Consider the following 27331-nt stretch of genomic DNA (forward strand, 5'->3'; position numbering starts at 1 on the left):
CATGGATTGACAATTCTTTTGTAGTAACTTAATAACACACCAGTATTTCTGGAGCTCCCAGGTTGAAATCATTGGCCTAGAGCATCAAGTTCAAACTCTCTGGTGAGATACGGCTCTTATTTTTTTTTTTCTTGGTAGTGGCCCTCAGACTCTCCTTGGCTCAGCCATGATGTACTATTTACATCACTCCAACGCTCTTCATGTTTGACTTACAGTAATCTAACAAAAGCAGGAAAAAAAGTCTACCTGCTTTGTTCATTGGTGTATCTCTAACACAGTCATTATCTGGCACACAATAGGTGCTCAAAAATTTTTTTTTGAGTTTCATACTTCCGGTGAGGTATCATTCAACCATATGTACTTGACATTGAACTAATCCACTGAGGCTCAACTCAAATATCACCTCTCCAGGTCTTCCCTGACACTTTAAGATCCCCTGGAGAAGGGAAAGGCTACCCACTCCAGTATTCTGGCCTGGAGAATTCCATGGACAGTCCATGGGGTCACAAAGATTCAGACACAACTGAGTGACTTTCACTTCCATTCTTTCTAACCTCTCAGCCCCCAAGGCAACTAACTATGTTTCATTTTTATGAACTTTCCTATTGTGGACATTTCATACAAATGAATTCATATACTGTGTGGCTTTTGTGCCCGATTTTCATATACCTGTGCTCATGCTGCAGCAAGGATCACTACTTAATTGTTTTTAATGGTTGGATAGTATTCTGCTGACAGCCATTTGGGTTCTTTCCATTTTTAAAAATTATAAATAATGCTGTCATGAACATTCTCCTACAAGTTCATGTCTGGGTACCTTTACACCTTAAAAGGATATCTAGAACTTGCCTGGTGGTCCAGTGGTTAAGAATCCTCCTCACAATGCAGGGGACACAGGTTCAGTCCCTGTTCTGAGAAGATCCCACATGCCTCAGAACAACTAAGCCTGTAATAACTAGTGTGTAGCCTCTGCTCTTCACAACTAGGGCACATTCAACAAAAAAGACCCAGTACAGCCAAAAATAAACAAAAAAATATTTTAAAAGATATCCAAATAAGATGTATCATATAATCTGCTCTTTCTACACCAGAAATTCTAAAATTGTACAGCATAAGAGAGTTATATTCTAATTTTACAAGTACCATGTTTTCCTCCTAATTCTTCTAGGACTTCCATCCTTCTTGAAGAAACAAAAACTACTGTATCAGTCTCTTTTCCCCTATGCTACTGTTCTTATACATAGGAAAAGAGAATGAGCAAAGACAAGTAATATATGAAAATAGATCTTTTTATAAATTGACAATTAAAGGTGGCAAAGTTGGTAGAGTCTTTTTTTGGGGGGGGTAGTTTTACATTTTGATATAGTTTAAAACTTACAAAAAAGGAGGAAGTGGAGTACACCTACCCTTATATACCTTTTATCTAGATTCATCAACTGTTTACATTTTGTTACCTTTGCTTAATTATTCTTTCTGTGTATAATGTTATTTTATATAGACATTTTTCTAAACTATTTGGACACTTGGTGGCATTATGCCCTTTACTACCAATGGCTTCGGGGTGTATTTTCTAAAACAAAGGACATTCTCTTAAATAATCCAGAACAACTATCAGAAAATTTAAAACTGATATTGGTTGATATTTTAAGGATAAAATTAAATTTGCCTCTACATGAAAAATCTACTATATTACATTTCAGTATCATACAAAGTGTTTTATTTGAGAAATAAAATGACTTCAAGCAATGGTGACTGAGAAATCATAAGTACTGACTGCAAATATAATTAATTCAAAGAAAGAGTCTACATCATATTAAAATAATGTCTGTTGTATTTTTGAAGGATTACTACTGAACTTATTAACATTCAATATGCTGTTGTGATAAAGGACTAGAAGTAGAAATAACTAATTTTCAAAAAAGGTAACTAATGAATAAGTGACTGCATTTCCACCCTGATATTCTTTGGATATGTACAACCTTTTGCCTCTAAAAACTGTAAAGTGAATGTCAAACCATAACTTTTCCTTTTATTTTGATGAGATATGTTACTATAAGAGGAATAGAGCTGAATTTTACAAAATCTTCAGTTCAACACATTTAAATAGTACCATATATACACGTAAATATGTTCCTCATATCACTTACATATTATAAGTTATATATCAATGAATGCACTCAAGCATTGTTTTCACTTGTCAGAAATGTTATGTTATGATTAAAGCCAAAGAAATAATGAAGCTAAGCTGAATTTTCATTCATTTGGATTTAGGAAGCAGCACTTTTGAAATATGAAGCCACAGAGAAATATGGATGTTAACATTACCAGAGGCATTCCTATTGTATGATTATTTAAAACAGGTAATATCCTCCAGTGAAAACTGGTGTCAAAATGTAAAGCAGTTGTTTAAATAAAGGCAGTAACACTATTATAAAACAGAAGCTTAAAAGTAATGTGTCAAAGACTAATGGCAGATTTTGTTTGAGGAAGTTGATGACTATATAGAATTAAGATAAATAGATTCCTTAAATACTGCTGCTGCTGCTGCTAAGTCGCTTCAGTCGTGTCTGACTCTGTGCGACCCCATAGACGGCAGCCCACCAGGCTCCACCGTCCCTGGGATCCTCCAGGTAAGAACACTGGAGTGGGCTGCCATTTCCTTCTCCAATGCATGAAAGTGAAAAGTGAAACTGAAGTAGCTCAGTCGTGTCCGACTCTTCGCGACCCCATGGACTGCAGCCTACCATGCTCCTCTGTCCATGGGATTTTTCAGGCAAGAGTACTGGAGTGGGGTGCCATTGCCTTCTCCACCTTAAACACTAAAGCTATTCTTTTAAGGAAAAAATGTAAATAAAATGACAACTGTAGTTAATGGACAGAAAGTTCTTTCTCAAAAAGATCCAGAAAGCAGCTAACGTATAATTATTCTTAAATTAATTTTCTTTAAAATAAAAAGTTAACCTTTTCAATTAATTGTTCTCAAAGCAGTTCCTGGAGTCTATTATTTAGTACTTAACACAATATCAAGCAAATAGACCCTCAACATTTATTGAGTGAGTGGGTAGACGGATGGGATAAACTTATACATCTAAGATTATTGATGCTATGCAAGTAAACTGAATATATCTTCTGTGTCTAGAACCAGCAATAGTTTGAACATTTGTATCATGAACAATACAAGATCAAATGTATTGCGTGCTTAAAAGGTACTGGTAGTACATGAAGTGCTTTGCATATGCTAACTGAAAACTGGCATTTGCCATCTGCTTCTACAAGACTTAAATCACTAGTCACTTCAAGCTGCTGACCTGAAAGGAGTTCAGGGTGGAGATCAGGAATGAGGCACTGTGTGCTGTGGGGAAAACATGTGGAACAGGCTTTCAGACAGTTATTTTTAGGAGATGATTTTATGAGCCCCAATTTTTGTATCTTCTCATATCTAAAACAATACTAGAATTCTTAACATATACACTTAGTCTGCCTCCCCTCCCCCAACACACAACCTCTTCAGCACAGTTACTCAGAGCTGAGATGCTATAGTTCTCATTTGGCCCCCAAATAAAACTTAACTCACAATTCTCATCTTGTGCATTTTTTTCAGTCAACAGAGGTTTAATCTCATTTACCCCTCATAACAACCTGTGTGGTAGTAATATTTCCCCCATTTTATATCTGAGGAAACTAAGGTTTAGAGAAAACTAACTAAGGTTGAGAGCAAGCAAGAAGATCAAACCAGTCAATCCTAAAGGAAATCAACCCTGAATATTCATTGGAAGTACTGATGCTGAAAAGCTGAAGCTCCAATACTTTGGCTACCTGACGCTTGGAGAAAAAGAAAAATATTTGGTGGACTTAAGAGATAACCTAACTTTGGACATGTGGTATTTAATAAAAATTAATGGGGACTAATGATTATGGATACATAATGATTATTATAACTGAGTGAATATATTATTACAACTCAAAAAAATCAAGTGGTTTCACATCTTTTTTGGTAATAAAATCATAACTATCAAAAAATTTCAATAGATTTATTTTCACTTGGATTGTTAAAACGCCATACAAAGACATGCCCAGAAGACAAACACTGCAATCAACTCTTTATTTTCCTTTGGTTAATATTTGAATATGTTGCAAATTGGGCTTTAGTATAAGAATGAACTGGAACAAAACAGTTCAAGAGATATGCAAAAATTGCTTCATTTGATCTTAAGTTTAAAAGGCAGAACTGCTTTACTATTTTCTACCTGGGAAGTCATTCATACAAAAATGGAACACATAAAATTGTGGCATCTAAAGATGAATCAGAAAACAAAACAAAACAAAAACTGTTTCCAAGAAGCTTATGGTCTTATATTTCTCTGATGGTCCACCTTTATTACCCAGATTTAAGGAGACTAAGTATGTTTAATGTCTTTCTCATTTAAACTAAGCTGATCCCTAATGAAGAGTACATTAAAAAAAAAAAAGTACAACCCAAAGAAGGGTAAGAGGATAGTACTTTATTATTTGAAGGCATTTTAGGTTATAATTGCCTGAATAATCTACTCCTCTACTTAAGTTTGTACACAGGCTGTCATGGTTCTTCCCCTCCCTCTCTTGGAAAATGAACACTGAGTAAGATATTCCTATTGCAACCCCTGGCACACACATTTAAAATAAAGTCAAAGTGGATTGAGTATCTCTATATTTCAAAGAAACCGCAATACAACTGGAGCCAGATGCCTCCTCGGGGGTATTAGGAGGTGGCCTCTCTCTGCTACCTGATGATCTCAGTCTTTATGCTCAGTTGCTCAGTCTGTCCAACTTTTTGCAACCCCATGAACTGTAGCCTGCCAGCCTCCTCTGTCCATGGGATTTTCCAGGCAAGAACAGGAGTGGGTTAGGCAGGGCAAAAAGGATTCAAGATTATCTTCCAAAATGTCAGTGCTGGTCTAGAAAGGAGTACTTTCCCTGCTTATCTATCACCCCTCCCTTCACTAACAAATAAGCACCAAAAGAATCACTTATAAAGACTGGATGTATCTGAGTCGTCATTCATTCCAGGTTAGAGAGCTGAATTTAGAAAAAGCAGAGGAAACAGAGATCAAATTGCCAACATCGGCTGGATCACAGAGAAAGCAAGAGAGTTCCAGAAAAACATCTACTTCTGCTTTATTGACTAAGCCAAAGCCTTTGATTGTGTGGATTACAACAAACTGTGGAAAATTCTTCAAGAGATGGGAATACCAGACCATCTGACCTGCCTCCTGAGAAATCTGTAGGCAGGTCAAGAAGCAACAGTTAGAACCAGACATGGAACAATGGACTGATTCCAAATTAGGAAAGGAATACATCAAGGCTGTATATTGTCACCCTACTTATATGCAGAGTACATCATGTGAAATGCCAGGCTGGATGAAGCACAAGTTGGAATCAAGATTGCCAAGAGAAATAACAATAACCTCAGATATGCAGATGACACCACCCTTATTGAAGAAAGCAAAGAGGAGATAAAGAGCCTATTGATGAAAGTGAAAGAAGAGAGTGAAAAAGCTGGCTTAAAACTCAATATTCAAAAAATGAAGATCACGGCATCCAGTCCCATCACTCCATGGCAAATAGATGGAGAAACAATGGAAACAGTGAGAAACTTTATTTTCTTGGGCTCCAAATTCACTGCAGATGGTGACTGCAGCCATGAAAAGACCCTTGCTCCTCGGAAGAAAAGCTATGACCAACCTAGACGGCATATTAAAAAGCAGAGCCATTATTTTGCTGATAAAGGTCCATCTAGTCAAAGCAATGGTTTTTCCAGTAGTCATGTATGGATGTGAGAGTTGGACAATAACGAAAGCTGAGAGCCGAAGAGTTGATGCTTTGAACTGTGGTGTTGGAGAAGACTTGAGAGTCTCTTGGACTACAAGGACATCAAACAAGTCAATGTTAAAGAAAATCAGTCCTGAATATTCATTGGAAGGACTAATGCTAAAGCTGAAGCTCCTATACTTTGGCTACCTGATGCGGAGAACTGACTCATTTGAAAAGACCCTGATGCTGGGAAAGACTGAAGGCAGGAGGAGAAAGGGACGACAGAGGATGAGATGGTTGGATGGCAATGTTGACTCAATGGACATGAGTTTGAGCAAGCTCTGGGAGTTGGTGATGGACAGGGAAGCCTGGTTTGTTGCAGTCCATGGGTCCACAAAGAGTCTGACATGACACAGCGACTGAACTGAACTGAGAGAGCTGAGGCAGGAGACCTGCTGCAGAAAGGCAGGTAGAGGGAGGGGAGGACAAAGCCCATGGTTTGAATTGTGTCTCCCCAACATTCATGAAGGCTTAACTGCCAATATCTTAGGACAGGACCATATTCGGAATACAGCTGCTGCTGACGTACCTGGTTAATATGAGATCATTACAGTGCAGCTTAATCCAATATTGTTGATATCCTTATAAATTTGAGAAATTAGGATACAGAAGCATGCAAACAGAGATAACACCATATGAAGATGAAGGCAGAGACCAGGTAATGCTTCTACAAGCCAAGGAATGTCAAAGATTGCCAGCAAACTAGGCAAGGAATAATGCAATTCTGGGGAAAACAACCCCTCTCCCCTACTCTTGGCTTCCACCAGTGGCACTTAGGGGTGGTAGAGGGGCTGAAAGCTTGTAGAATTTGCAGGCTATCATTAAGAAAAACATTACAAAGTTACAAACACAAATCTCTCTTTTCAGGTTTTCTCTGTTTTATTAAAGTCTCTTATGCTGAAAAGATCATGAGGTTTGTGGCAGCAGAAGCTGCCATAGAAAGGACTTAATTCAATAACAGTAATACAGTCAAAGGTTTGTCCAAGTCCTATAGCCATTTATAACAGAATCATTCATAGTTCAGAGAAGGATAACATCACTTGGCTATGGTGTGGAATCTATGGTAATAAGTCACTGTCTTTTTTCCCTCAAACGTATCCTCATGTTTCAGCAGTGATATATTTATTAGTCACTCTGAAGAGAGATTCTCAGGTTTTTCTGTAGATAATTTTAAAATAACAAAACTTTAAATCTCTTGGGAAATTCATTAGTGATGTTTTATTAAATAAAATTAGAAAAGCAGACTAAAAGGATAAGCATGAGGTCAGTATAATGAGTAACAAATACTTAAATATTCTAAGGGGTTTTGAGAATACTAGAAACGACAATATTTATATTACCAATGACCTACTGGATTTAGTCCTCCTGGCTTTATATCTGTGACCCGGGAGAAATAAATACCTTAATATGTTATTATGATAGAAAAGATAATAACCAAATAATCAAAACAAAAGATGCTAAAAGGCAACTGATAATATCCAATACACCTTCTGAAAGTAATCTTAGAATATTTGGCATAGACTAAAACTTTAATTTAAAAAAAGATATATAGAAATCAGTGGTTCTATTATATACAAACATAAAACATTAAAAACACGTTCTTAAGGCTAGGATTAACATAAAGATATCAATAATCAGCACTTTTTTAACAGGATGTAGGCTCACCAGAGTCTATTTATGTTATTGGTAAGAGGTTCTAGACAATGTGGTTAAGACAAGCAATAAGGGATATAAATATCAGAAAGAAAGAAACAAGTGATAAGTATATGCAGAAGATAAGATGTATTCCTTAGTGAGGATGGCAACAGGGGACAAGACAATTAATTGAAAAACAATACAAGGATTCAGTAATATGATCAGAATAAAGATAAATATACAGTATTTGATATATATAGGCTGAAAATAAAAATGTATAATTCTTTATATAATCAGCAATTGCCAATTAGAAAAATAAAGGGAGAAAAGATTCCATTTTAAAAAAAACCCTATAAACTAGGGATAAGATTAATAAAAAATTTTAAGACATTTGCAGAAAAAATATGAAACTTTACATATGATAGATAGAAGTGCTGTTAGATCCACAAGGGAAAAGAAAGACTATTCAATAAATATGGCAAGTAAAAGTTATCAATATGAAAAGAGCATAAACATATAACATAAAAACCAACTCCTCTTGGAATAAGAGCTTAAAAGTCAAGAACAAAAATTTAAAACTCCTAATAAAAATTATCTTGAGGCCTTGGGGTAGGAAATAATTTTGTAAACATGAAATATTAACTTTAAAACATTGATAAGTTTGTCTACACAAAATTATGAACTTTTGTCCATTCAATGAACTTAAAAAAAGAAAGTGAAAGGACACATTACAGCCTGAGAATATATTCATAATACACACAACTGTTAAGGGTTACTATCAACAACATAAAAAGAACTTCTTCATCAGTTCAGTTCAGTTCAGTCATTCAGTTGTGTCTGACCCTGTGACCCCATGGACTGCAGTATCCCAGGCTTCCCTGTCCATCACCAACTCCCAGAGCTTACTCAAACTCATGTCCATCAAGTCGGGGACACCATCCAACCACCTCATCCTCTGTCGTTCCCTTCTCCTCCCACCTTCAATCTTTTCCAGCATCAGGGTCTTTTCCAAGGAGTCAGTTCTTCACATCAGGTGGCCAAAGTATTGGAGTTTCAGCTTCAGCATCAGTCATTCCAATGAATATTCAGGACTGATTTCCTTTAATACTGACTGGTTTGATGTCCTTGCAGCCCAAGGGACTCTCAAGAGCCTTCTCCAACACCACAGTTCAAAAGCATCAATTCTTCAGTGCTGTTTTCTTTATAGTCCAACTCTCACATCCATGCGTGACTACTGGAAAAACTACAGCTTTGACCAGACGGACCTTTATTGGTAAAGTAATGTCTCTGCTTTCTAATATGCTATCTAGGTTGTTCATAGCTTTTCTCCCAAGGAGCAAGGTTTTTTTCATTTCATGGCTGCAGTCACCATCTGTAGTGATTTTGGAGCCCAAGAAAATAAAGTCTCTCACCATTTCCATTGTTTCTCCATCTATTTGCCATGAAGTGATGGGACCAGATGCCATGATCTTAGTTTTCTGAATGTTGAATTTTAAGCCAGCTTCTTCACTCTCCTCTTTCACTTTCATTAACAGGCTCTTTAGTTCTTCTCCACTTTCTGCCATAAAGGTGGTGTCATCTGCATATCTGAAGTTATTGATATTTCTCCCAGCAATCTTTATTCCAGTTTGTGCTTCATCCAGCCTGGCATTTCACATGATGTACTCTGTATATAAGTTAAATAAGCAGGGTGACAATATACAGCCTTGACGGACTGGGGAAACAGACTCTTGGAGGGCACAAACAGAACCTTGTGCGCACCAGGACCCAGGGGAAAGGAGCAGTGACCCCACAAGAGACTGACCCAGACTTGCCCGTGAGTGTCCAGGAGTCTCTGGCGGAGGTGTGGGTCAACAGTGGCCTGCTGCAGGGTCAGGGGGCACTGAGTGCTGCAGTGCATGAGAACTTTTGAAGGAGGTTGCCATTATCTTAATTACCTCCACCATAGTTTGCCCTCAGGTCAAACAACAAGGAGGGAACACAGCCCTGCCCATCAACAGAAAATTGGATTAAAGATTTACTGAGAATGGGCCTGCCCATCAGAACAACACCCAGTTTTCCCCACAGCCAGTCTCTCCCATCAGGAAGCTTCCATAAGCCTTTTATCCTTAGCCATCAGAGGGCAGACAGAATGAAAACCACAATCACAGAAAACTAACCAAACTGATCACATGGACCACAGCCTTGTCTAACTCAATGAAACTATGAGCCATGCCATGTCGGGCCACCCAAGATGGACGGGTGATGGTGGAGAGTTCTAACAAAATGTGGTCCACTGGAGAAGGGAATGGAAACCACTTCAATATTCTTGCCTTGAGAACCCCATGAACAGCATGAAAAGGCAAAAAGATAGGACACTGAAAGATGAACTCCCCAGGCTGGTAGGTGCCCAATATGCTATGGGAGATCAGTGGAGAACTTCTTCATATTAATAGAAAAATCCTAACAACTCAATAAAAAAATGAACAAGTGAGAAAAATAATTTCACCAAAGCATTAACATATATAGCCATAGACCTACAAAAACTATTCAGTATCACCTACAATCAGGTTTCACAAACCAAAAATTTAATCTTCATTACAAGACTAAAATTTAAAATTCTGAAAATATCAAGTATTAGGGAGAATGTGAATCGCTCATACACATTGTTGGTGAAAAATAGTTTGGCATTATTAGCTACCCTAAGACCCAGAAATTCCACTTCTAGGAACACAGCAAAAAGAAACTGCCACAAATGAATAAGATACTTTCAAGAATGTTCATAGTAGCACTGATATTGATAGCAAAATTTAGTTAACAAACCAAATACACTTCATTGAAAAGATGGAACCCTAGTAGCAAACTCAATCTAAACTCTATATTCGTTTGGCATATTCAATAATGTAAAAGTCATACAGTAGTTAAAAATATAAAGAACACAACAACAACATGGAAAGATATTAGTCATATAATATTTAAGTGAAAAAAATAAGTCCCAAAAGAATATATAAAACTTGCCTTTTATATACAGTTTAAAACAACTAAAACTTAGAAATGTGTATGAAAGTTAATTCTCCACCAAATAATGTATATACTCATTGTAATCCCAGATGAAATGTCAACACACATTATTTTGTTTTTGGCTGGCAGTGGGGGATGATTTGCTTCCACAGTTCATTTGGAAAAGTAAATGTACGAGTGAAAATCCAAACACATTTGAAAAGGAAGAACTAACTAATTAGAGAGAGTTTGCTACATCAGTAGGAGAAACATATCAAAATCTATAATCGTTAAAACACTTTGATATTGACATAGAAATAGAACAATATCTGTGGGACAGAAAAAGAATCCAGAAAAAAAACACACAGACATTTAGCTGATGATAAAGGGCACTTCTCAAATCCGTGTGGAAAGAGTAGGCTATTCAAAAAAAGGTGTTGAGACAACTGACTCTACAACTGGAAAAAGAAAACCTCATTTCAAAAATCCAAAAATAAATTCCAGATAAAGATCTAATCTTATTGAGAAAGGCCTTTGTAAGTATCACACAAAAGCCAGAAATTACAACAGAAAAGACAGATTAAGAAAACATAAAAATTTAAAACTTCAAATAGAAAATAAAGACATCCTGAACAAATTTGCAAGGCTATTTAACAGTATCTATCAAGTGTGAAATGTAAACTACCTTTGTTTCTATTTCTAGGAACCAGTCCTACAGATATATCAGCACAAGAACATAGATATGTATGTACGAGGATGTTTAACAAACAGTTCGTAGTGGCAAAAACTAAAAACACTAAGCATTCTTAAGAAGGGGAACAGGTAAATCTACAATGGAATAATATGCAGCCTTTAAGGATCTACAGGTATAAATATAATGAAATGAAAAGACATCTTCAATGTATTATTTTTCTTTGAAATATTAAAATAGCATAAAATTTACAAATATTAAAACATCTTTAGATGCCTAGAGATTTCCTGAGAGCTTACAGCATTTTTCAACAGTAAAATAACTTGAGAATGCATAGGTCTGTAACTTTTTAATTCAGTAATTTAAAAAAAATTTAGGACTGTCATTCACCGGTTGATGATAAATATGAGGCAGGGTCACATGTTCATCAACAGTTAATTTGGCATCAGAATCTGCTTGGCAATATTTGCACAATTATATTGTGTTTTTATTTTATTAAAAAATGGGTGGCATATTAAGAATGAAAATGCTGCTGTCACAGAAAAGCACAGGCCTCACAAAACTAATACTAACTGAAAGAAAGATAAGATTGTTAACCTGCCAGAATTAGAGTATCATTAACTTCAATGGAATAGTCTATATTCAGTTTGAGAGGGAAAAAAAGAAGCACAATTAAGAATCATGAACAAAGGCTTGGTGTTTATGATGTGGATATATATGATACCCACAGTTTTGTATAATCCTCTACCCTTGGGTGTAGGTAGGACCCAAGATCTGTTAAAATGATGGGATAGCCACTCCCTTGACTCAGCTGTATTATATGGCAAAGATGATGGTACAGCCACTCTTGTGATTATGTTGCATTTTATATTGGACTCTATCATAGCAGACTAGAGTAAGATTCTCTCATTGACTCTGAAGAAGCAAGTTGCCACGTTCTAGGAGTGCCACAGGAATGAGACTCAAAGGTGATCTCTAGGAGCTGAGAATGATTCCCTCCCAATAGCCAGCAAGAAAGAAAGGATCTCAGTGCCACAACTACAAGAGGACTCTGAGCTCCAGATGAGGAGGCAGTCTGCTGATATTTTGGTTTCTGACTTTGTGATACTCCAAGTAGACAACCAACTACACCCTGCCCATACTCTGGTTCTGCAGAAACTGTGAAATGATAAATATTAATAGGTGTTGCTTTAAGTCATTGAATGTATGGTTGTTTGTAACAGCAATAGATAACTAATGTAGTATGCTGACATGAAAACATTAAGCTTGAGTAAAGCTGATGAAATATGAATGGGCATGGATTTGAACAAACTCTGGGAGAGAGTAGAAGACAGAGGAGCCCAGTATGCTACAGTCCATGGGGTTGCAAAGAGTCAGACATAACTTAGCAACTGAACAAGTGGAGAAGACTGCTGTAAATGAATACAGAAATAGAGCTAAACACATGCATTTTAATGATTCAGAATTGGCAGGATCAGAAGGAGAGGGGTGATTTACCTGAGAAGAGAAGAAAAGCATGGTCAAGAATATATCATGTTTGTATTTTTGCAAAGAAAAAGAAGGAACTTAACATTTATTATCTTCTATTTATTTTGTTGGATACTTCCACATTCCACAGTGATGAAAAAGCTGTTTTAAAATGTCTATTTTTCTTCCAATAAAACAAGTAATCACATATCCTTTAAAAGCATAGAAGTGCTTTTAAAGCAAAATGATATTAAAGCCAAAGTACTGAAAACTCATTAAATTTGTATCATGAACTAATTAATAACTATCTGTAAAAATTAATGTGCTTGGTATGAGTACATTTATATCTTTAGATATACTACAGTAATATATATATAAATTGTAACTACTATAAAATATTTAGGACATGAAAGTTAGTGTTTTATGTCTTTGAGTGCTTATGAATGGGACTTTGAAAGCTTATGAAAAGCCTGGCAGTTCTGTTATTCACATCTTGCAGTTTTCTTTTGAAGATTCACTTACAAACCTGGTCTGTGTGAGACTTTCCCCATCTAACCCTTTAAATGACACCAAATGTAAAGTTCCTGACTGCACACATAGGTTTAGCTTCAGGTTTAGCTCTGTCATATCTGACTATTTGCTACCCCAAGGACTGCAGCATGCCAGGCTTCCTTGTCCATCACCAACTCCTGGACTTTATTCAAACTCATGTCCATTGAGTTGGTGATGCCATCCAACCATCTCATCTTCTGTCGTCCCCTTCTCCTCTTGCCTTCAATCTTTCCCAGCATCAGGGTCTTTTCAAATGAGTCAGTTCTTTGCATCAGGTGGCCAAAGTATTGGAGCTTCAGCTTCAACATCAGTCCTTCCAATGAACACCCAGGACTGATCTCCTTTAGGATGGACTGGTTGGGTCTCCTTGCAGTTCAAGGGACTCTCAAGAGTCTTCTCCAGCACCACAGTTCAAAAGCATCAATTCTTCGGCACTCAACTTTCTTTATAGTCTAACTCTCACATCCATACATGACTACTGGAAGAACCATAGCTTTGACTAGATGGACCTTTGTTGGCAAAGTAATGTCTCTGCTTTTTAATATGCTGTCTAGGTTGGTCACAGCTTTTCTTCCAAGGAGCAAGGGTTTTTTCATTTCATGGCTGCAGTCACCATCTGCAGTGATTCTGGAGTCCCCCAAAATAAAGTCTGTTACTGTTTCCATTGTTTCTCCATCTATTTGCCATGAAATGATGGGGCCAGATGCCATGATCTTAGTTTTTCTTCAAAGTAGTCATAAAAATTTACACTCTCATCAGCAGTGTGTTCTTCCTTTTGTTTTAGGTTCTTGTCTAGAATTCAAAACAATTCTTTAGGTTCTTGTTTTAGAATCTAGAACAACTCCTTTTGTTCTAGATCCTTGTCAACATTTGGTATTTTGTTTTTGTTTCATTTTAGATATCATGATGTGTATGTAATTTTGGTTTAAATTTGCAATTTCCTGATGAATAATGAAACTTTTCATATATTGAATAGCCATTTGGATGAGCTCTTTTTAAAAATGGGCCCTGAAGTCTTGCCTTTTTTTCACAGGTGTCCAGGAGGAGCTAATTATGTATTATGTTTGGATGTTAAAATTTAAAAATAATCTCTTTTTAGACTGTCAGAGAAAAATGTAACATAAGCAACATCTGGATTAAACCTCAAGAGCCTTTAAAAAAAAACAGTTTCTATTCTCCTGTAACATGGGTTTGAGGGGAAAAGGGAAAGAAAAAGCCTATCTTTGAATATTTAATTCAAGAACTAAGTAAAATGAAAATGGTCTTATAATTTCTGACACTGGAAGAAACCTACTGGGAAGCTGTCATAAATCACAGTACTTTACAGCAATAAAATAGTCACATCCTTTAAGTTCACTATTTCTAGCTAATTAAAATTTCATTGTCAAATACATTTTGCAGTTTGTTCACATTTTACAGTTTCTCAGAAGACACACTTCTGAGAAAAACTGGTAAATAAATTGTTGGATTTTCTTTTTAAAAAGGACCAGAGGAAAGCCTGCCTTCTGGTTTTAAATACCCTTCCATTAACAAACAAAACAAATAAAACAAGCAACTTCTAAACTTTCTATAAAGACTTCTGCCTTTTACATTACAGTAAATTTGCTTTGAATAGTACATTTTGGTTTTGTTAATAAAAATGTTTCCAAGAGAGACTTGTTTTCATTCTTTGTAATGACAGCAGTAACTCCTAGGCATTCTTCCTTACACCATGTTTTTGGTTTTGTTAATAAAAATGGTCAACACTGGCTCCAATTGGGGAAAAAAACAGCTAATTCTTTGGAAAATTTATGTTAAAAAGCTGATCATCAAATACTGAGTGCTTATACTATCTTTATAAGAAAAGGAAATGAAGAAAACCAAAATTACTAAAAATATATTTCACAATTTTAGCAATTGTCACTGTGCAAATATGTGCAAGTAAAATAATAGTATTCATAAAATAGAGTGATATTGCTTCAGGAAACTACTGTGATGTTTCACTGAGTTTCTCAAGTGGAGGCAAAAATGCTTCAAGAAAAATCTCAAGATGTATGTAAGCTAACTGTATTACTGTGATACAATTCCTTTACCATATGCAGAAAGTAATTCAATAATTTACTACTCTTTCTTTGAGTGATTTGTCTCCCACACTTTGAGAAAATGCTAAGAAATATAACCATACTAAACAAAGTCTTAGAAATGAGCTCATCATAATGAGCTCTTGGTATACAAAAGATGATTATCCTTCCCTGTTCATATCACATCTTGTCCCGTCCTTTGACTGAGCAAACCCAATTCTTTCAAGTGGTTCTTTCTGCAGTCCCTTTGACACATCATTCCTTTTAAAAAAAAAAATGAAATAAATTATTTCATTTATTTACCTGACACTTTATAGCCTTGGAGGAGAAGGCTACCCACTGCAGTATTCTGGACTAGAGAATTCCATGAACTGTATAGTCCATGAGGTCACACAGAGTCGGACAAGACTGAGTGACTTTCACTCACTTTATAGTCTAGGTGTTCCTAGAAAAAGGAATTCTTGTAGTAGGGACCCAAACATCTTATCTTCTCCTATCTCACTGGAGAGACCAGAAATCAAATCAACTACACACAATCTATTTGACATATAATCTAGCTAGAAAGTTACAAACCAGAGCATTAAAAAGAGAATATCCTTTTTTTTTAGTCTTCATATTAACTAAAGGTAGTATCTATGAATAGTTAACTATACAACAGTAGCATGCTGCTAAGGTTTTCAAAGGTACTCTGTAGTCTGTGGAATTAAATGCAATACATCAGAGCAAGCAACTTGTCCAACAGGTTGACTATGCTAGGTGTCACCTGATCCTGAATGACACTGGCTTGATCCTGGCACCTAAACCTGCTTGCTTACTTTTGAAAGTCTAACAAAAGAGAGCATGCAGAACCAGGTCATTTTCTTCTTCAAAGAAGAGAACTGTATTAACCTACACTAACTTCACAACTTGCTATTTCAGCAATTCACTTATTTATAAAATACCTCAAGCCTGAGAATGACAGAAATGTGGGGTTTTATAGTCTCATTCTTGATAAGGACTCCTCGCTGGCTCCCTCTCCACATGTTTAAGTTCAGAGAACTCTTCATTCAGCAAAATGGTAAGGTCTGAGTAGGGGTGAGCAAGGTACCAGAGGAGATAAGGGCGAGCAAGGTACCAAAGATAAAGACCTTCATCTGAATTTTAATGACGATTCAGTAAGTCTCTCCTACTTGTCCAGTGTGCACAAAGAACACATTCTCAGTGGCAACGCTTTAGGCTTCCAAACACAAGCTGACATCATACCCATAATTACATGTGGAGATTTGATAGACTGAATTCCGATTAGGGCACACACACACATACACAGAAAGAAAAAAATAAAGAAAAACAAAAGACAGCTGTATGAGGATTCCCATTGCTGAGTCATGACTCATTTTCTTGACTCACTGTTTACTAAGAAACAACAGGACACAATCAGTTATTCTCTCTCTCTGCACTATAGAATTGGATATTTTAGAAAGTTTATGTGACTAAGTGTAAGAATCTTGTGAACCTTGTCTCACCACACTGCCACCGGCTTCTTCACGAAAACTGATACACGGGGAACTGAAAACAAGAACCACCACAAACAACCACTAGAGAGCGTGAAAGAACAGAAAGAACAAAACCAGTGTAACTCCCTCTTTAGAAGCCGCTGAAGGTCAAGACTGGAGCAGAAGGGAAAACACAACCATGTGTCTACTACATAAAAGGATTTCCAGAGTTTTGAGTGGCTAATCAGGTTACCTTTATGAGTAAAGAATTAACTTGATAATTCAGTGTGTTTTACACATCTAGCCTCAAGCTTCTGCCCCTTGGACTGTCCTTCATCTTTACTTTTGTCCATAAAGATTTCATTCTTACAACTTTAATGAGGATACAGAACCCAGAATTATACCCAAAAGTAGAAAGAAGTTGGGAAGAAGTATTAATAACTCCTCTAAATGAGACAAAAGTTTTGATCAACTATAGCCAAACTTTTACCAGAATAATGTCATGGCTATATTACAGAGCTCTTTACCTTCTTTGCAAATTTAATATATAAACTATATGGATATATATTTCATGAAAAAAATTTAGAAAAACTAGTATCAAGGAAAAAAAATCATGAGCAGTGAAAATGGGCCTGCCTTCAAATAAAAACAATGGTCAAAGAAAATTGTTTCACATACATAAGAGAATTTCTTTCCTCATGCCATTCAGTTCATCCTACCCACTCCCTTCCCATTTACAATGTGCCTTTAGTCATAAAATGGGCACCTTATTAGCACAAGTACCTTTTAAAACATAAACCTGCATAATCCGACATTTGTATTCAGGAGAGAAAAAGAAGTCATGTGTTTCCTTCTAATATTTTTCTCCTTCCAATACACAGTAGCAAATTTTATAATTATTAGATTGGTTAATAAAGTAGTTTTTTTTCAACTTAGGTCAGCAATAGATTAATGACTTGATTATTTCTAGCATGGGGAAATACACTAAGATCAAAAGTCCATTTTGAACCATCCATCCATCCATCCACTCATCTATCATATATACACATAACATAATATACACGCATGTATCATGGCAGTCCTTTCACATACTCCAGCAGAATAAAAGATGAGAGAAAACTCTAGGCCCTGTGTAATACAACGTGAACACTGGTAAATTGGATAGAGCATTATGTCCTCATTCTCACAGCCGTCAGTCCTCTTATAAACAGTGTGTTTTAATAATGGATTCGGCAGTAAGACAAACAGTCTCTTGTTTCCTACTGGGTGGAGAATGTCACTTTGTAATTTGATTTCCGATAGCCGAGAGCAGTAATGAAACTGTTCCTTACAACTTACTGCTCATCACTCACAGACTTGTAAATCACAACCCCATTTACACAGACTTAGTCAAAAACTGGAATAGCAGGTCAAGCTTTAACACAAAAACACTACATCCCCTCACTGTGGTTGGAGCCAAATCAAGCTAACTTGTTCCCAGGGATTGTAAAGAGCCATGACAGATCCTTTTGACAGTGGCTATCTTTACTATTTAGCTCACCAGAATAGTGTGGTCTCTCTCAACTCCACAATGGTCTCCAGAAAAATGGAAAGGGCAGCAACCTTTTCAGAGACTAAATGAAAATGTATGAAGACAGATGTTCACTGTCTGTTGTGACTCTCAAGATCCTCCACTTAAGTTACCCTCAAGCACATAATTCATGAGGTGAAGTAACAGAGGACCCTTACAAATGGAGAGAAACTGAGCTGGGTCTTGGATAAGGAAGCGACTGGTTCAAACAGTTGGATAATTTTTAAATGTTATCTTACATTAAAAAAAATATAAACATAGAGAAGGCACTGAGTATGGGATAATGCTATGCGAAAAAAGCTTTACTAACTTCAATTATACAGAAAATGACTAAGTCCCAAAGTCTTTAAAAGAGATTAAAATCAACTTGAATTTTAATTTCGTATATAGGCATTTAGAATATGCTACAGCTATGTAATTGTTTATATAAAAGCAACATACAAACTGCAGTCATTTTCCTTAACTGAAAGCTGCTTTTTATTCTGATAAATACCAATACTTTGCTATATATTTTTGGTTTTAAATAAGTATGATATCAATATTGATGACATCCATCTGCCAACGTCTCCTCCCCATAATATTTCAATCTAGATTTATGATGTGTTTGGTCTTTAGGCGATAACTCATGGTATCTGAGCCAGCAGACACAGTATGGACAAAGTATAAAGCCTAAATGTAGCTGGTACCATGAAAAAAACCAGTAAACTGCGTATCAGGAGATCTGGATTTTCATTTTAATATTGTTCTAATGCTGTAATCTTGAGCAAGCACCAAATCCCTTACACCTCAATGTTTTCACTGAAAAAGAAGAGTGTGGACTGCAGTAGATGATTTCTCAAGTCTCTTTCAGATTTAACTTTCAATGAGCTAATTAGTTAAAGTTTCTAACGTCATCTATTGGCAAAGGATATTAAAAGTCTACCTTGGGCAAAAAAACAAAAAACAAAAAACAAGCAAAGTTCTCATTTGAACTCTTACTGCTGTCTATGGATCCAACCTGTTGAGCTTGCCAAATGAAACTGATTTACTACATGCTACTGAGATTCAGGCAAGGCTGTTACATTATTATTAATGGTTGATATATTTTGTCTCTCTCAGAGAGAAATGGGCTGTATCCATTCCTAGGTATCTTAGTATTTCATAAAGAATCTAGGGAAAAACTAGAATAAGCATCCACTTCAAATGATTAAAAGAACAAGTAAATGTTGCAGTGTTAGTACTCTGCTATGATCATCACACCTTTACTTTATCTGAGTTTCTCAGAAGGCTATTTTTGATCTGGATTTTGTACTGGATGTTGACAGTCTCCACAGAGTACTCCTGTGAACTCACAGTTAATGAAAACCGACCCATTTTTTTTTTTAAGCCGATAAGCACAAAAGTAACTAGTCATTTCATTTGTGAATTTTGAAAAAGCACAGATACCCTTTAAATATATACAAACTTTTAACTTCTGTCTCAGCTGGATTCTAGGAACTCTTACCTGGGGTCTGCATTCCGCGAAGTTTCTGGGTGTTGCTAACATGATCTTTCCGGCATGCCAGTCAGAAACTCAAAACACTTTCTATACAGCACTAGCTGTGCTCCTTCACGCTCCTGCTCTCTCTCTCTCTGTGTTTTTGCTCCCGCTCAGTGCCTCAGACAGATTGGAATGCAGAAAAGCCAGAGCCAACGCCAGTCACACTCACCCCCCAACCCCCCCTCCTGGCAGTCCTTTTGCTAGAGAGCACTGAACAATAGCTATCCTTCCTGCTCACAGCGTGTCTCTTTCACAGCACTGGATGCAGGCAATCTAGTTCAGGAGAAGCAATGTGATTTACCAAGCGAGGTATTTAATTCACTTCTTCTGTCCCATGGGTGGATGTGTACATCTGTTTGTTTTAAGAAGCGATTCATTATTTTTTTAAAGCAATCTATTTCAAAATCTATCCTGTTTCAGGAATAGAAATATAAAACAAATTTCAGAGATTCTTACTTTGAGTGTTATTGCTGAATTAAAATATAAACTTTTCAAAGCACAAAGCCCAGGGAAATATCTTACAGCTGATGTATATCTAGAAGTCTGTTAACACATATACTGCTATCTTAAAGTCACTTGGTGCATCAATTTATCACAACAGTAATATTTCAAATTTATAAAAAGAAAAACTTACTTTCTCTGAAACTTTTCATTCAGGTCTTAAGCTAGAACTCCATTTTAAAAATAAACTATAATTAAAAATTAATTTTAAACAGAATGGTTCATAACTGATTAGTCAACAAGTTGTGATGAAACTACAGATAGTATCAGTATTCTCAGTCATTATTTTGGTTTGTTTGAAAATCTGACATATTTCTAGGGTTTGTTTATCTCCACATTCCAAAAAAAGGAGGCAGGACAATGATGTAATCTTCATTATTGGTATGATGACCTAACACATTATGCAGCTGCTTGGTTGCTGAGGTTAGCATGTCAGGATTGATCAATTAAAAAATTCACTCTTTGAATTACTGAGCAGATTCCACCTGCCACTTCAGACAGTGGAACAGGACAGACATGAGAAGAGCACAGTTTCAATCCGTTATCTTCCATTTAACAAACAGCTGATGGAAACACATTTATCTCTATTTACGTGTTTGTATATATATGCATTAAATGTAATATATCTCTCATATATGAACAATATGTTTTCACACAGATCTATTTGTATGTATGTACATATATGTGTGATAAATATGAATGTATATATCTTTGGCACCCTATTTCCTCTCCCCTTTTTTCTCTCCAAGTTTCAATGATGCATAAAGTCTCCTTTAATTCCATCATAATTTGATTTTGGTTATCGGGTTTCATTTTACTTCAAGGATCATAATACTCTAACACTGCATTTTCCTCTTTTACTTTGGGTTTCGTATTTCTACTTTAGAAGAACTATTCCTGTAAACCCTATGGCTACTCAAATAAGAATTATAGAAGGAGAAAAAGACATAAAACATTATACAGAAAGAACAAACTAAGAGTCTGATTATGAAGACTTAAGAGACAATAGACTCCCACCTTGCCCTCTATAAAACAAAACACCAACACCTCCTACCCTCTTCACACCCAGGCGAGTTTTAACCTTTATCATTATTAGTCTCTTATGTTTTGTTATTGTTTTAGTTGCTAAGTCAAGTCCGACTCTTTTGCGATTCCACTGACTGTAGCTTTCATGGCTCCTCCGTCCATGGGATTTTCCCAGGCAAGAGTACTGGAATGGGTTGCAATTTCCTTCTCCGGGGATCTTCCTGACCCAGGGATTGAACCCATGTCTCCTGCATTGACAGGCAGATTCTTTACCACTGGGCCACCAGGGAAGCCCAGCCTCATTTATAATCAACCTTAAAACAGTGCAAACTACACTGAGATTATTTTTACTTATTATTCCTCAGAATATTTCTAAAAAATAGATCACGATCTCCGTCATTATCTCTGAGTTAGAGTCTAAACGGTGAGACTAAATTATCAGGGAGAGAGATTTCAGCTCAATAAAAGGAAGTCAGAGCCACTGCAAGGGACTTTCCAAAGGGGCTGCCTGCTACAAGAGACAGTGATCCCCTAACACCTCCCATACAGGCTGGCAGCCCATGTCATGAATAACCGTAGCACAGCAGTTCTCAAACTATGCTACTGAGCAACACTCAGGCTCTGATGATAAAAGAGAACAATGGGTTTCTCTGATGGTCCAGTGATTAAGAATCTGGCTGCCAGTGTGGGGGACACGGGTTCGATCCCTGTTCGGGGAAGATTCCATGTGCCGTAAGGCAACTACTGAGCCCGCACTCCGCGACAAGAGAAGCCAGTGCAATGGGAGGCCTATGCACTTACAGCGAGAGAGTGGCCCCCTTGTGGCAGCTAGAGAGAGCCCGAGCACAGCAAAAATGACCCAGTGCAGCTAAAACTAAATTAATTAATTTAAAAAAATTTAAAAAGTCATTAGTCTGATAAAAAAAAAAAAAGAATAGCAATCTTTCCTGAAATGACAGAAAGTTCACGTATTCGATTTTCTAAAAAGTGAGTTTTTTCTTCTTGAATGTATTTTAAAATGTTAGAATCTATTACTTTTAATTAACCTTAAAGGTGCCTGGAACAGTTCCAAATTCAGATCAATAGTGACATTTTCAGATATTTGAAGGTGAATTAGAACAATAATTTATTGAGTTCTGCAAAGAGCACTTTCACTACTACCTGGAGTTCTGATACTTGAGTAAATCTGAGAAGTACTCTCAAGGAAACAATTTTTTGCATATCCAAATATGACATTATTTCAACACTCTTCAAAGGATATTATACACCATATTTTATTATTCCTATACTACATCTTTTTTACAAATATGCATTCCTATTTGTAATCTCCTGTTTTATGTCTTCCAGCCTTACTGTTTCTTGCTGCTTCTCTATTTAGAAGTTTCTTCCTTGCCTGGTCTGCCTGTCATACTCTTATCTACTCTTCAAAACACAGATTTAAAATTATATTCTTAGGGAGGTTTGCCTCATTTCCTATGCAGAGATGATTACATTCTCCTTTGTACTATTTTTCTGTTCTCTACTAGTTTCTTTTTCTTTATAGCTTTCATCATTATCTAACATTATATTAGCACTGATGTTTAATGTCTCATTTCACCATCAGAATATGAGGTAGATGAAGAAGGGGCTTGTTCTTGTTTTCAGCTTATCACTAGAGCCTAACACAGTGCCTGGCTTAATGGGTATGTAATAAGTGATGCTTGGATGGATGGATGAATGAAAGAATATATTTCATTTACCAAAACTTTTTAAAGTACTTAGACTGAGGTGTGCTTAGAGTAACTTGAGGACACACACCATTGCATATCCATTTTTCTGATGCCAGAGGCTAGCACTTGTATGTAAGTGAAACAGGAATGTGTGAGTTAAAGTAACTAATTGAAGCCAATCGTAAGGGAAAATAGTCATTTCATCATTTACCCAATTAGGTCTTACTTATACTAGGTGAAATCCTGATCCCTAGATGTTGATTTTCAAAGTAACTTTAAATGTCTATGTGTTGTGCTGCAAAAGCCAGGGAAACGCAGCTTCTGAGGTAGGGACTGGAGAGACCAAGAACATCTTCAACTACAACACTAGGAAGGTGTTCTCTAAGAAGCTGGGGAACCCTGAGTAAATGGCTCATCCTCTAGCCACAAATTCAAGTTACAAAGTAACTGAAATCCATGTCCATTCAGAAAATCCCTCATGGGATTTAAGAGCCTTGTAGAGTGTGAAGAAGGTTTGAAATGATATAATGGATCACACAAGATGAACCCTTAATTCAGCACCCAGAATCTTCATTCTGGTTAGATGAAGGCACTTGAGCCATTTTATTTCTGCAAATAGCCACTATTTTGTCAATATCTGGTTTTACATTTCTCCCCCATACAGACAGTTTGATAGGGTTGTCTTGACTAGCCCATCTTACACTGTCATGAGCAAACTCTGTACTTAATAATAGCTCCATCAGGTTGAACTACATGAAGATGCCATTTTTTAAAAGTCAAAAACAGTCAAATATCAGCAATGATCAAATGAATAATATGAAAGATTCAAACACTGGATGAAGGATTGGTGTAGATAAGTTTATATGTCTTTTCTGATTCTGAAAATCTGTATTATAATTCAAACAGAAATAAGAGCTAAATCAAATTCAAAATTTGGTCATCATCTTGTCAAACTATGGTTCTATTAAAACTTAACATAGCACTTTCTTCTTGTCCTTCTTGGAACTAATATAGTGTCTGCTCACAATAAATACTTAGTAAATATTTGCTAAATAAACAAATGGCTTGAAAACAGGTATAAGTAGACTACTGAAGGCTGTATCTATGTGACTTTCCAAGCTCAGTGTCAACAAATATTGGTTTTGTTTTCAGAAGGCTAGGATATTTTTTCCTAGTAATGAATCAATAAAATAGCATGTTTTATGAACTTTGAAGACTATAGACAGTGTATTTTTCCCCTACCCTTTACAAAAGTAATTAGGGAATTCTGACTTTGGTACAGGTATAGACATCAGTGTGACAGCCATTTGTTGTTGCTGTTTAGTTGCTAAGTTGTGTCTGACTCCTTGCAACCCCATGGACTGTAGCCCACCAGGCTCCTCTGTCCATGGGACTTTCCAGGCAAGAATACTGGGGTGGGTTGCCATTTCCCTCTCCAGAGGAATTTTCCTGACTCAGGGATTAAACCCATGTCTTGTAAAGAAGGCAGAGGCCCCATGACAGCCATTAAGAAACTCTAAAACCATAGGTGCATGATTTTCTGAAAATTAAAGGGCACAAAAATTAAGCTAGTTGAATATAATGAAGTTACTTGCACATCCATTTTCTTATTAACAAATTTAAAAATGAGCAAACAAAAAATCCTGTTAATATACGTTGTTTCCTCTTCCAAGCAGATACAATACCAACAGCAGTCAAACTGAAGCGTACATCACTCTACCTGCATGCTAAGGTGTACATCACTCTATATGCACATTCCCTCTTCTGAACAGAGAGATGATCAGAAACACAGCTTCCTCTAACCATAAACACAGTTTCTTTTAATGTCTCCTCAAAAACCAGACTAACATTCTGATGCTGTGGCCTTCCCACTGCATTCTTTTTGGAGTTCGTATTAGAAAAGGAAATCATTGTTTATAACTGGAATGACAAATATCGCAGTCACCCACTTATTCAAAAATACCACTGAAATTCTAATTTTTATTTCATTTTATTTGTATATGATGGGACCACAGGCACACTTCTCTTTTGATTAAAAAAGGCATTATAGGGACTGAGGACCTGTTAGTCGGACGGTTAGTAAACACTCACAAGTGTTTAGAGAAGGCACACGCCGAACTCGTGGCTGCAGAATGTTTCTACAACTCCTGGCTTCACGGTAGAGCACTGCCTTGCTCTTCCAGTGAAGACGATTTAGTAGACTGCATTTGCGTACCTGAAATGGCCACTGGCCAGGAGAAAGCACTGCAAAGAGCAGGCAAAACTCACACATCAGTCACCCTTCTCAACAGTCAGGCTCTTTCAAAGGGGAAAAAAACACAAAAAATCTATGTGGAAAACTCCAAGCAAATCTTTTTCTACTTTCAGTATATGAGTAAACAGTATACTATGGAAACAAAAGCAACGCTTCGATTTCTATGAAAAAATTCATTAATAAACATCAAAAAGCAACTAAAAGCATTCTGGGGCAGGGCTGGATATTAATGGAGATCTCAATGTGTTCACGGAGCCAAGGACATGCCTATGACATTGGCTCTCCTCATTTAAGAGCTTAAACTGAACTTTAATAAAGCCATCAAAAACTCATTTTCTTCAGTGCCTTTGAAAATATAACTATCTGCTCAGCTTGTTGATTTCCCGTTAAGCTCATCTACTGTCACAACTGAAGAATTTTTAGTCTACTTTCCCCATATAATGAAGATAACATTTGGTTTCAGTAAAAGTATGTCATTAGGCGTTTGCTTTTGCCTTAATTTTAAAGAATATTTTCAAGTGTGGGCTACTGTTTCAATAAATCTACTTATGAAAAGCAAAAACTGTTAGGGTACAGTCATCTTTTGCACATATCACAGACCCAAAAGCGTATACATGTACTATAAAAATCCAAATACTACTGCATCATGCAGGTTAAGTGGACTTTCTTTATTACTTCCATTATTCTCTTACAACTATATGAAGCAAGCTAAAGTCTAGTAGAACTCCAAGAGATAAATTGTGAAGCAAAGAGGACATCAAAATGGACAACGGACACATGAAAAGATGCACAATATCACATCATCAGGGAAATGCAGATCAAAACTACAATGAAATATCATCACCTCACACCTGTCAGAATGGTCATCAACTAAAAAACAAGGGACAACAGTTCTGGTAAGGATGCCATTTAAAAAAAATAAAAGGAACCCTCATACACTATTGATGGGAATATAAATTGGTTCAATAGTATGGAAAAGAATATGGAGGTTCCTCAAAGAGTTAAAAGCAGGTCTACCACACAGTCCAGTAACTCCACTATTGAGTACATACCCAAAGGAAATGAAAACAGTGTTTTTAAGAAATACATACACTCCCATATTTACTGCAGCTTTATTCACAATATTCAAGATACAGAAACAACCTAAATGCCCATCAACAGATGAATGGATAAATACGATATGGTTTATATACCAATGAAATATTATTCAGCAGTAAGAAAGAAGGATGGCCTGACATTTCTGACAACATGCAAGGATCCTGAACACAATATGATAAGTGAGGTAAGTCAGACAGAGAGAGACCAATACTGTATGACATAAACTTATATGTGAAATCTAAAAGGTCAAACTCAAACAATCAGATAATAATGGTAGTTACCAGGGGAAGGGTTTGAGGGGATAAAACTGATGTTTAAGGGTACAAACTTGCAAAGGATAGTGTTTAAAGAGGCCACAGTGATCTAATGCACATATAATAAATATAGGCAACTAACTGTATCACAATTACATAATGTGATAAATAGTGCTACAATGGTTATGTTACAATACATAAATGTTGTCAAAGTAACATGTTGTACACCTTAAATTTATACAATATTATATGTCAAATAGATTCAATTTATTAAAAGATGGTTCAGATTATTTTTTAATAGAAAATCCATTCCCCAAAGAAAACTTAAATCCTTAAGCAAGGGGAAAATTAATCAGTGGTACTTCTATTCAGTACTTCTGAACCATCAGGATGGTGACAGTAATAAAAATTAGACCCTTTTATTCAATTTTATTCTAGGCTCCAAGAGGGCAACTCTAACCCATTTTATGATATTAGTTTCTTTACATTTTCATTTCAAATATTACATTTTGAAATACATATATGTTCCCTCTATTTTTTGAGAAGGGTTATATTTGAAAGTTCCTATGTAATAATATGAGATTTTTATCTTATTTTAAAAGCTGAGATGAATGATCTGCCAAAATGTAAAACACTGTGGACATGAAAATAACTCCATAAATAATCATTTTTTGGTTTAGAAAATATCAGTAAA

At 36.2% G+C, this 27331-nt stretch overlaps 1 protein-coding gene across 7 annotated transcripts in view; it reads right to left on the minus strand.

Moving 5' to 3' along the window:
- The window catches only part of RASAL2 (RAS protein activator like 2), a 384725-nt gene that overhangs the window by 121684 nt on the left and 235710 nt on the right, over window positions 1-27331 (minus strand). The window contains exon 1 of one of the 7 annotated variants that reach the window (XM_081485994.1): window positions 19760-19889. The exons of the other annotated variants lie outside the window; for them this stretch is intronic. Within the exon in view, the coding sequence (XP_081342120.1) occupies window positions 19760-19772 (13 nt within the window). The 5' untranslated portion in view covers window positions 19773-19889. Of the gene's footprint in view, window positions 1-19759; window positions 19890-27331 lie in introns of those variants that run through there. 7 annotated transcript variants of the gene reach the window in all.

The sequence above is a fragment of the Giraffa tippelskirchi genome, chromosome 5 (assembly GCF_054371585.1).
Source record: "Giraffa tippelskirchi isolate mGirTip1 chromosome 5, T2T-mGirTip1v1.2.pri, whole genome shotgun sequence".
NCBI lineage: Eukaryota > Metazoa > Chordata > Mammalia > Artiodactyla > Giraffidae > Giraffa > Giraffa tippelskirchi.